Below are 12,016 nucleotides of genomic sequence, written 5' to 3'. Positions count from 1 at the left end.
AAAATTACATACTGCCTTTTACCAATCAGAATAAAATAAACAAAAGGCTATCAGAGTTAGGAGTACATGTACAAATGAATAATTTCAAATGCTGTTGCAGGAAATTTAACTAACATAACTTTCTAGAAGACAAATTGTATGGAAAATTCTTAAGGCTGTGTAACCTCTTTGATGCAGTGATATTACTTCCTGGAATTTATCTTTAGGAAATAAGCAAATATATATAAGTTGAAAAATGTTCAATTCAAAGTTATTTGTAAACAGCAAAATAAATTAGAAGCAACCAAAACATTAGGAAATTGACTACATAAATTTGTAAACATCAATCCAATGTGCAGAGGCAACAAAAATCATATTGTAATATGTAATTATAAGCCATGAAAAATAATAACTACTACAGGCATAGCTAGAGAAATAAGACTGTGATAAATTTTTCCCTTCTCAGATTATTTATTTCTGTAATGTTTGGCTTTTTACAATTGTATATTGCCTTACAATAAAAACAAAATGTCATTCAACTAAATAGCAAAGAAATATCAAATTGACATTACAAAAATAATCATTACATTACTAGGGCTTCCCTGATAGCTCAGTTGGTAAAGAATCCACCTACAATGCAGGAGACCCCGGATCGACTCCTGGGTCAGGAAGATCCACTGGAAAAGGATAGGCTACTCACTTCAGTATTCTTGGGCTTCCCTTGTGGCTCAGCTGGTAAAGAATCCGCCTGCAATGTGGGAGATCTGGGTTCGATCCCTGGGTTAGAAAGATCCCCTGGAGAAGGGAATGCTACCCACTCCAGTATTCTGGCCTGGAGAATTCCATGGACTGTATAGTCCATGGGGTCACAAAGAGTCGAACACGGCTGAGCGATTTTCACTTTCACTATGTTACTGAATAAAAATAATCTTTAACACAGTGGATACAATTCCATTTCTGTTTTAAAAAATTCTGTATGTGTACATTTCTTTAAATTTTTTAATTTCATTAAATTGTAGTTGATTTACAGTATTTTGTTAGTTTCACACGAGCAGCTTCAGATTCAAGTTATTACAAGGTACTGAATATAGTTCTGTGAACTAAACAATGGTTAAATCCTTGTTTATTTTATGTACAACGCTGTATATCTATTAATCCCACACTCAATTCATCCCTCCCATTCCTTTTCCCTTTTGGTAACCATAAATTGTTTTCATGTCTGTCAGTCTGTTTCCATCTTATAAATAAGCCGAGTTGTGTTATTCTTTTTTTGGTTCCACTTACAAGTGATATTTGTCTTTCTCTGCCTGACTTACTTCACTTAGTATGATGATCTCTAGGTCCACCCATGTTGCTAAAATGCCAATGTTTTACTTTTAATGGCTGAGTAATATTCCACTGAATCCATACCACATCTTCTTTATCCCCTTATCATTGGTTGATGGATATTTCAGGTGCTTCCCTGTCTTAACTACTGTAAATACTGGTGCTATGCACATTAGAGTGTATGTATCTTTTTAAAGTAGCATTTTCTTAGGATATGTGCCTAGGAGTATGATTGTAGGATCATATAGTAACTCTGTTTCTAGTGTTTTCAGCAATCTCCACAGACTGTTTTCCACAGTGGCTGCACCCATTTTTCTTTCTACCAACAGTGTAGGAGGGTTCCTTTTTCTCCACACCCTCTCCAGCAATTACTTATTTGTAGACTTTTTGATGATGGCCATTCTGACCAATGTGAGATAATACTGATACTTCACTGTAGTTCCGATTTGCATTTCTCTACTAATTAGCAATATGGAGTATTTTATCATCCAATTGATGGCCCTCTATATGTCTTTTTTGGAGAAATGTTTATTCAGGTATTCTGCCCATTTTTTAATTGGGCTGTTTTTTTCGGTTTTTTTTTGACACTGAGATCATGACCTGCCTGTTTATTTTGGAAGTTAAGCCTTTGTCGGTCACATCATTTGCAAATATTTTCTCCCAGTCTGTATGCTGTTTTTTCACTTTGTTTATGGTTTCCTTTGCTGTGCAAAAGCATGTAAGTTTGATTAGGTCCCATCTATTTATGTTTGCTTTTATTTTTTATCTTTTGCCTTGGTAGACTGAACTAAGATAACATTAGTGTAACTTATGTCAAAGAATGTTTGCCTATGCTCTCCTCTACAACTTTTATGATATCATGTCTTATATTTAAGTCTCTAAGTCATTTTGAGTTTATTTTGGTGTATGGTATAAAGGAGTGTTCTAATTTCATAGATTTACATGCTGCTGCTGCTGCTAAGTCACTTCAACCATGTCTGACTCTTCACGACCCCATGGACTACAGCCTACCAGGCTCCTCTGTCCATGGGATTGTCCAGGCAAGAGTACTGGAGTGGGGTACCATTGTCTTCTCCGACATGCAGCTGTCCAGCTTTCCCAATACCACCTGCTGAAGAGACTGTCTTTTCTCCATTGTATATTCTTGCTTCCTTTGTTGGGATTAATTGACCATATACATGTGGGTTTATTTCTGGGCTCTCTATGCTGTTCCACTGATCCATACATCTTTTTTTTATGTCAACACCATGCTGTTTCGATTATTGTAACTTTGTAGTAATGTCCAAAGTCTGGGAGGGCTACGCTTCCAGCTTTGCTATTTTTCCTCAGAATTGCTTTGGCAAGTCTAGGTCTTTTGTGGTTTCATATAAATTTTAGGATTATTTGTCCTAGCTCTGTGAAAAATGCCATGGATAATTTGATAGGGATCACATTAAATATGTAGATTGCTTTGGGCAGTGTGGCCATTTTAACAGTATGAATTCTTCCAATCCAAAAGAACGGAATATCTTTCCACTTCTTTGTAGCATCTTTCCTTTATCAGTGTTTTATCATTCTCAGCATACAAATCTTTCATTATCCTTTGTTGTTGTCGTTCAGTCACTCAGTTGTGTCTGACTCTTTGCGACCCCATGGACTGCAGTTTGGTTAAGTTTATTCTGGCAACCCACTCCAGTACTCTTGCCTGGAAAATCCCACGGACAGAGGAGTCTGTTAGGCTGCGGTCCATGGGGTCGCTAAGAGTCGGACACGACTGAGCGTCTTCACTTTCACTTCTCACTTTCATGCATTGGAGAAGGAAATGGCAACCAATTCCAGTGTTCTTGCCTGGAGAATCCCAGGGACGGGGGAGCCTGGAGGGCTGCCATCTATGGGGTCACACAGAGTCAGACATGACTGAAGCAACTTAGCAGCAGCAGCAGCAGCATTCCTAGGTATTTTAATTTCTTTAATGCGATTTTAAATGGGATTGTCTTGTTTTTACTTTCTCTTTCTGACATTTCATTGTTAGTGTAAAGAAACACAACAGATTCCTGCATACTGATCTTCTGCCCTGCTACTTTGAATTCATTTGTTAGTTCTAATAGTTTTAGTCACAGCAATCAGACAAGAAAAAGAAATAAAAGGTAAAAGTAAAGGAAGAGATAAAATTGTCATTGTATGCAGATAACATAATACTCTGTAAAAAAAAAAAAACCCTAAAGACTCCACACCAAAACTGTGTGCATTTAAATGTGTACATTTAAAATAAATCAAAAAAGACATTCACCATAATGTTAACAGTATGTGTCTCTGGGTCATATAATTATGGGAAACTTTTTCTTTGGCAGTGTCTACAAGTTTCTATAGTAAACAGGTACTGCTCCTAATAATCAGGGGAAAAAAGTTACTTCTAAAATTTTATTAGAGTGATTTATGTATAAATATGATTCCCGAAAAAGATAATATCTCTTTTTTTAACATTTTATTTTACATTGGAGTATAGTTGATTAACACTGTTGTGTTAGTTTCAGGTGAACAACAAAGTAATTCAATTACACATATATATGTATCTACTTTTTTTCAAATTCTTTTCCCATGTAGGTTGTTATATAATATTGAGCAGAGTTCCTTCTGCTACATGGTAGGTCCCTGTTGGTTATCCACCAATAGTACTTGTTTTATTCTGAGTCCAAATTACTATAAATTTACATCACCTTCATAAACTGAAGGAGATTTTTGTATCTGCCTACTTTCTTCCACCTTATCAAAACAAAAACCTACAACTATCAGGTTGCTCTGTTCTAGTTATTCTCTACTTTCTCATCTCACATTTGTTACTGAAAGACAAGCAAAAAAGGAGGACATGAGAGAGAATCAGTGTAACAGTGGTCTTTGGCACAGCACAGGGACCTAGAGATTAAACATCTGGCATATAATAGGTACTCACATACTGAACAAATGACTTGCACAGTGTTCCAGAAACAGTGTCATCAGCCCCTGCAACTATGACCAGGCTAGGAATACCATATTACCACAGGATAGATTCCATATAGGAGAAAAAATTTCCTATATGGAAATTTCAGTGAAAGAAATAGTATTTTTTTTCATTTTAATGTTAAATTGTTTTTATTTTTTTGCAAGGGAAAAGCATAAAGAAGATGTGCAAATACAACAGATTAAAAGTTCCAACATGGAAACATTTATAGTTTGCTTAGGAGAAAAGGAAATGAATTAATATTACCAGAATACTTGCCCACATGACAAGACTTAATCCTTACAAAAAAAATAACAAAACCGCAGGGAATTCCCTGGAGGTCCAGTGATAAGAACTCTGCATTTTATTGCTGTGTCCCAGGTTAGATCCCTGGTTGGGGAACTAAGATCCTGCAAGCCACTCTGTGTGACCATGAGGAAATAAAAGACACCTACATGTTCAAATAAAGTAAGTCATGAAGGAGAGAATCTGAGGTTATGAAAGGTGGGAGACAGGGGCTGACAGATAAGCAGAAGGACATTTGGGGTTATAGCAAACAGCTTTTGAAAAGAAATGCTAGTTAGAAAATGAGCAAATAAAATGATGAGAATAAATTACATTGTTAAGACAGAGAGTTTGTCGATATACAAATTATTCCTGAATCAAGTAGAATATTCCCCTCTCGTTTCTTCAACCCCCAAATCATATCTCTTGTCATTAAGCTTATTACCATACCATCCTCTCCCATAAGGAAAAAAGAAGTCTAGGACACAACCAGAAACAGAAGCTCAAATGAGTTTTCTGCACTGTACTTGATAATACCCATCTATACTGTAAAATTTAAATGTATCAAATTACATCCCACTATACAAAAGTGCAGTGATAACAAGATGCATCAAATTTATTCTATAACATCTACTACCTCACTACCACCTCAGGTAGATCCTCTCTAGTTTGAGAAAAAGTAACTGTCTTATTCTGTACTTAATCTGTGTATATGTCTCAGAGCAGCTCTTCTATTTGCTAATTAAAAGCAGAGATTTGTTTCATTTATCTCTCTACCCTCAATATCTAGCCTAATATCCCACTGAAGAGTTGGAACTCAATAAATGTTGAATACATGAAAAAACAGATATAAACAAAAAAGAGACATACTTTTATTGCCTTCCGGGTCATATAAAATACTCCAAGAAAGTTTCAGTATTTCTTATCACAAGCATGCATGCTAAGCTGCTTCAGTCATGTTCGACTCTTTGCAACCCTATGGACTGTAGGCGCTGGGCTTCTCTGACCATGGGGATTGTCCAGGCAAGAATACTGGAGTGGGTAGCCATGCTCTCCTCCCGGGAATCTTCCCAACCCAGAGACTGAACCTGTGACTGATATCTCCTGCACTGGCAGGCAGGCTCTTTACCACTAGCGTTGCCTGAGAAGCCCTATCACAGTAACTCTAATTCATTCTCATTCATCTATCTACCCGACCATCCCAAGTCCAAATGCAATGTTTTGGATTCCAAAAGAAGAGAAAGTACCTAAACTAGCAATCAATATAGGTGAGCATAAAGAGATAAGAAGGATATATATATTTGGGGTCCACCTGAGAAGCTTTCAATAGCTACTCACACTGCAACTCTTAAAAAAACTTAGTACCACAGTGTGCTGACATAGATGGGTACCTGTGTTCCCTAATAAGTGTAGATCTGATCACAAAGAATGACTATTTCTCCACAGATGTATATAGTTGTTCTGTTTCTCCTATTAAGTGCTTACCTACCTACAAAATATAATAGATTTTTCTGTCTGAGTCAACAGGGATGAATAGATAAAGAAAACTGAGTAATTAGAAAATTCTCAAAAAAGAAGGGGGTACAGAAAGAACAGATCAGTACCAGTGGTTGTATGTAACAACCTGGTACTAGTCAAGTACAAGACAGTGGATTAGTCAAAAGTCCCAACAGACAAACTGACCCTTAGATTTGATCAGAAGTATGCTGTGATGACAACACTGAGGGACCCTATTAATTATAACTAATTTGTAATAAAGCAAAATAGTAAATCAGCAATTGATATACATGAGGTCAGAGAAGCAGGGGACAGGGGACAACCTGGAAACTGCAAGGGGGAAAGAGAAAGAACAAGCCTTATCTCTATATCATACAGAAGCCAGTTTTTTAAAATGATATCACTGAGTTTAAGTTAGACTATAGCTAATAGTAATAGCAGATTCACTGTGAAGTGGGAACGAATAAAGAGAAAGAACTTCCTGCTATATGGTCTCCAACATGTTACCAGTAAAGACTTATCATTTATAAGTGGGACCAAGGATAAACAGTTAATGTGGTCAATCTGATTCAGTGTTAATAATCTGGATTGAGCCTTGAAGTAGCATACAGCTTGACTCCAGGTTACCAGCCCCAGGGTTCAAGTTAGCAGAGAGTTGATACAATAGGCTACTGTTCGTGACTAAAGTTCCATAGGCCTCACATAAGAGATAAGGTAAATAATTATTAGCTTTTGCTTTAAACAAAAGTACAAAATATTTAGGGGCTTCCCTTGTAGCTCAGTTGGTAAAGAATCTGCCTACAATGCAGGATACCTAGGTTCAATTCCTGGGTTGGGAAGACCCCCTGGAGAAGGAAATGGCAACCCACTCTAGTATTCTCGCCTGGAGAATTCCATGGACTGTAGCCTGCCAGGCTCCTCTGTCCATGGGATTGCAAGAGTCGGACACGACTTAGCAACTAAACCACCACCACCACAAAATATTTCATAGTTTATCAAGCCTGGGACTGGGACTGTCAGACTCCAGGTTTATTGGCTCCTTCCAATGTTATTATCTCTATCCTACCAAAACCTGCTCTCTGGTAGGTATTTTAAAACATAATCACATCAGAGTGTAACACAGTAACTTGAACTGTAACAAGGATCTAAACTTTATTTTTATTTGAAAGATAAAAAGGGTATTTAAGAAACCAATGGGGTTTCCCAACAATGACCTAAAGACATACCATGAAGATTACAGGACTCACTGAAAAGGCTAGGACTGCCTAGTTATAAAGTCAATCAGTAATTTACTATATTTCACAACTTAGTGAAACAAGATCTCTGACCTGATTTAGCAGACTCTTAAGCTTTTTTTTAAATGCCACAGTAAATTATAAGTTAGAGGAGGGCAGTTAGGAAAAATGAAAACCTCACTTTACAACCTGTTTCACACTTCACTTTCAGATCTGTTAAAGAAGACGTGACAGGACATGAAGACAAGGGGGATTGAGGGTTGGAGAGTAGCAGCAGAGATAGGCTGAACGACTTGACAAAGGTAAATTTTAGACCCAGAACCCAGAACTAGATTCCTGGTCCATCGACTTAAGACCTTGCTCTTTTAGCTTTACAACAGGATGCTCAACTAAGGGCAATTTTGTCTCCTAAGGGATATCTTGGCAATGGCTGGAGACATTTTTGTTTGCTACAACTGTGAGCAAAACGGTTGCTACTGGGTTGTTAAAGCAGCAGGTATACCTGTTGGGTGTATTAGAACACAACAGAAATATTGAATAAACAATGTAAATAATTTAGGGAGATGATTACAAGTAGAATGTATCACCCCAAATCAAACAGGCAAATAAATAAACTAAAGGAATTAAACATACAGAAATTACACCCTCATTAGGATGACCACTATTTAAAAAGAACCAAACCAGAAAATAACAAGTACTGGAAAGGATGAGGACAAACTGGAACCCTTGTGCACTGCTGATGGGAATGTAAAATTGTACTGCAGGCAGGAAAAACAGTATGGAGGTTCTACAGAAGATTAAACACAGATTTATCACATGATTCAGCAATTCTACTTCAAGATAAACACCTGAAAGAACTGAAAGCAGGATTTCAAAAAGCTATTTATACATCAGTATTTAAAGCGGCATTATTAACCATAGTTCCAACAGATGAAAGCAACGCCAGTGTCCACAGAGAGATGAACACACAAAGTATGATATATGCAGTCATCCCTCGGTATCCACAGGGAATTGCTTCCAGGACCTCCATGGATCCAAAATCCAAGGATGCTCAAGTCCCTTTTACAAAATAGCACAGTATTAGCATATAGCTTACTGCACATCCTCCTGTATACTTTAAATCATCTCTAGATCACTTATAATATCTAATATGATGTAAATACTATGGAAATAGTTGCCAGTGAACTGCAAATTCAAGTTTCTCTTTTTAGAATTTTTGGGAGTTTTTTTTTTTTTTTTTAATACTTCTGAACCCTAGTTGGTTGAACCCACAGATGCTGAACCTGCAGACATGTAGGGCCAACTGTACATGCAGTTAAATGTCATTCAGCCTCAAAAAGGAAGGAAACTGTGACACATGCCACAACATGGATGAAACCGGGGCACACTATACTGAGTGAAATGAGCCAGTCACAAAAAACAGATACTGGTTGATTTCACTTATATGAGGTATCCAGAGTAGTCAAAAATCACAGATAGAATGGTGACTGGCAGAGCTTGGGGGAAGAGGGATATGGGGACTTGTTAATAAGGATAGTTTCTGTTTCGCAAGATGAAAACATTCTGGAGATTGACTGCACACAGTGTGAACAATGTTCAACATTTCTCACTTAAAATGGTTAAGCTGGTAAATTCTATGATATGCGTATTTCACCACAACTGAAACTCTTTCAAAATACACAAATTTATGTGACATATAACCTAAAGACAGCACTGAGCACAGTGTTAAAGGACCAGAACTTTTTAATCCTCTAACATCCTTTTTTAATGACCTGCTAGCCTGCCTTAATGACCCTCACATCTGACCCCCATGAGTGAGGTAAAGGTGTTTCATGCTTCATTCTGATACCCAGCACCCTCCAGTTTCCTAAAACAGCAGTCAAAGCTCTTCAAACAATTAATAAACCCAGAAGTCTCTTAAACATAATTTCATATTTGATTTCATGGTAAATCAAAGTATTTCACAGAAACTACACCACTAACCACATTTGCCTTGAGGCCTCAAACCTAAAAAGGCGTATCAGTCAAGGAAATATGATTCAAAATAACCAACAGTAACTATAAAAATGCAACTTCTCACTGGCTACATTTACACACAAGTTAAAAACTGCCCGAAGACAATTCCACTAAATAAAATCATCTTACCAAAAGCTGTGACCACACTTCGTCATGTATGCTTCCTCAATCATATCAAAGCAGATGGGGCTAAAAACAAATAGAAAAATAATTAATACATTTTTTAAGTAATTACAAATTGGAAAAAGTCATAACAGTATCAACAAAATCATATTTCAGTACACAGTAAATCTTCAAACTTTTTACTGATGAGAGATGAAATTTCTATTGGGCTGAATGAACTTTAGTGGATTGCTGGTAAAATGATAATTTGTGGGCCATCAAGTTCTAAGATGAATTAAATGAATAATTTAACTGATCCCAATATTTTAACTTGCCCGTAACTTTTCACAGTGTAATGCAATCACAAGAGTAAGTTCTACTATCTTTTCGATCATCCCTGGTACGAGACTATACAAGACCTACTCATCTAAATGCTCTTTTATTTTCTATCTCACAGAAAACTGAGTGATAAATTTACAGTTACAATTTCAGTAACTCTTCCAGGCAGTGAAGATGCTAATGATAACTAATAGTTAACACAAGCTATGCATGTCCACTTATATAATGACATATATTAACTCACTTAATCCTTTCAACAGCACAGGTACCTATTATTAGACTCACTTTATAGATAAGGAAATCGACACAAGTGATGTTAAAGTCACAGAGCTAGGAAGTAACACAGCCAAATTTTCTAACTCAGGTGCATGTTCTCAACCACTATTCTACACTACTTTCACATACGATAAGTTAAATATCAAGTCACACCAACTATGCCACATGTTCTGGCCAAAGAAAGCTGGATAGCAATCTCTTGAGAGGATACAGTCTACCAAAAAAATGCAAAGCCTTACAAAAAGCAATTTCCCTTTATCCTTTCCCATTCTTCCTTCCAAAAACTCCATGAAGTCTCCAGAGATACAACAGCCATCTTGTGATCATAAAGACAACAACCATAGGCTAAGAAGACAGGATATGAGTTCCTTGGTAACATCCTTCAGCAGTTGCATCAGCCATGAATTGTCTCTCTTTGGACTCCACATTACATGAGAAAACCAAATCCTCACTTGCTTAAGCCAATATTTATTGATTTTTCTGCTACTGGTATACAAATCCAGTCCTTATTGATGATACGTGACAATTAAACTGTAAATGAAAATTTATCCATTCCCTTCAAGAAAAGTTTCCTGGGCATAAGTACCATCTTAGAATGTGAGGTTTTAAGTAAGTTATAAAGTCTCAATGTTGCACAAGCTCAGTGTTTCATCACCTATAGTATCCTGGCATAGACTGCACTGGATTTGCCAAGTCTTTACTGTCCCAGACTCAGAAGAAGGAGAAATCTCTTAAACGTGCGGATTTGGTAGTTCTTCTTTTGGAATGAAGTTCATCTTACTCCCATCTGAAGAAGAAGGAAGAGGGGTGGGAGTCCCTCCTGAGGACACATGGATGAGCTGACCAAGGGGCTCTGTGATCCCAGTCTGTGACTGAAGGATGCTGAAGAGCAGATCTGGGATAGACAACTTTTATTTTACACTGGTACAGCTGGTCACTGGGTGCTCAAGCAGGTATCTTAAGGCCATTTTTTTTTTTTACAGATAGGAATATTTACTTAATTATATATGAACAGAATATAGCTTTCAGAATTTTAAATTTTTTTAATTAATTAATTAATTAGGGTCTTCATGGCTGCACATGGACTTCTCACTGTGGTGGCTTCTCTTCTTGCAGAGCACAGGCTCTGGAGTGCGGGCTTAGTAGTTGTGGCAGGCAGGCCCAGTAGCTCCACAGTATGCGGAATCTTCCTGGACTAGGGATCAAACCCATGTCTCCTGCATTGGTAGGCTGACTCTTATCCACTGTACCACCAGGAAAGTCCCAAAATTTTAACATTTTGAATACTTCAAACCTCACGATTGTTAAGATTACCTAACTATTATGAATCATATTCTACTTTTCATCTTCCAGTTTTCTAAGCCCATCTCTTAGCATTCAAACTCCAAAAAGAGTGAAAATTATCTTTCTTGAGTGGACCATATAGTTTTATTAGTAAGAAAAAGGAAGAGTTGAGAGTAATTCTCTTAATCTTAGAAAAGGCTGAGTCAAAGAATTATAGAATGACTTTGAAGAACAGATATTCCTTTTGTTTATACAGATCTCTTCGGGTCTACATCAGCCCCTAAGCCTGGACTCTTCAAATCGCTTGTGCTCTACCCTTTTTCATAACTACCACTTATTCCTTGATTTCCCTGGTCACCTTTTCTTTTCTCCTTTTTTCTTTCTTTGATTTTTCTTTTGTTTCTTTTTCCCATTTTTTTTTTTTTCTTTTCTCTTGGTCATGCTACGCGGCAAGCAGGATCTTAGTTCCCTGACCAGAGAGCAAACTGTGGCTCCTGCGATGGAAGCATAGAGTCCTAACCCCTGGACTGTCAGGGAATTCCCAACTCTCAGCTCTTCCCAATTTCAAAGGGCAAAAACACACCCAGGGTAGGTTTTGGGAAAAAATGTAAACAAACAGCTTAGAATTCCTCCTACTCTGCCTATCAACAGCATTCAAAGACAATGAGCTAGAAGACCTAAGCATAAGTACAAACATAGCAAGTATATGAACTGGTAGACA

At 37.2% G+C, this 12,016-nt stretch overlaps 1 protein-coding gene across 12 annotated transcripts in view; it reads right to left on the bottom strand.

Annotated features, from left to right (window-relative positions):
- Nucleotides 1-12,016, bottom strand: part of COP1 (COP1 E3 ubiquitin ligase) — a 218,880-nt gene that overhangs the window by 185,833 nt on the left and 21,031 nt on the right. For all 12 annotated transcript variants that reach the window (XM_081493670.1, XM_081493677.1, XM_081493674.1 and 9 more), the window contains exon 2: nt 9,424-9,483. In XM_081493670.1, coding sequence (XP_081349796.1) covers nt 9,424-9,483 — 60 coding nt within the window. The remainder of the gene's footprint in view (nt 1-9,423; nt 9,484-12,016) is intronic.

This window comes from Giraffa tippelskirchi, chromosome 5 (assembly GCF_054371585.1).
Source record: "Giraffa tippelskirchi isolate mGirTip1 chromosome 5, T2T-mGirTip1v1.2.pri, whole genome shotgun sequence".
NCBI lineage: Eukaryota > Metazoa > Chordata > Mammalia > Artiodactyla > Giraffidae > Giraffa > Giraffa tippelskirchi.
Note: the sequence above shows the minus strand (reverse complement) of the source record. Positions and strands in the feature narration are given on the sequence as shown.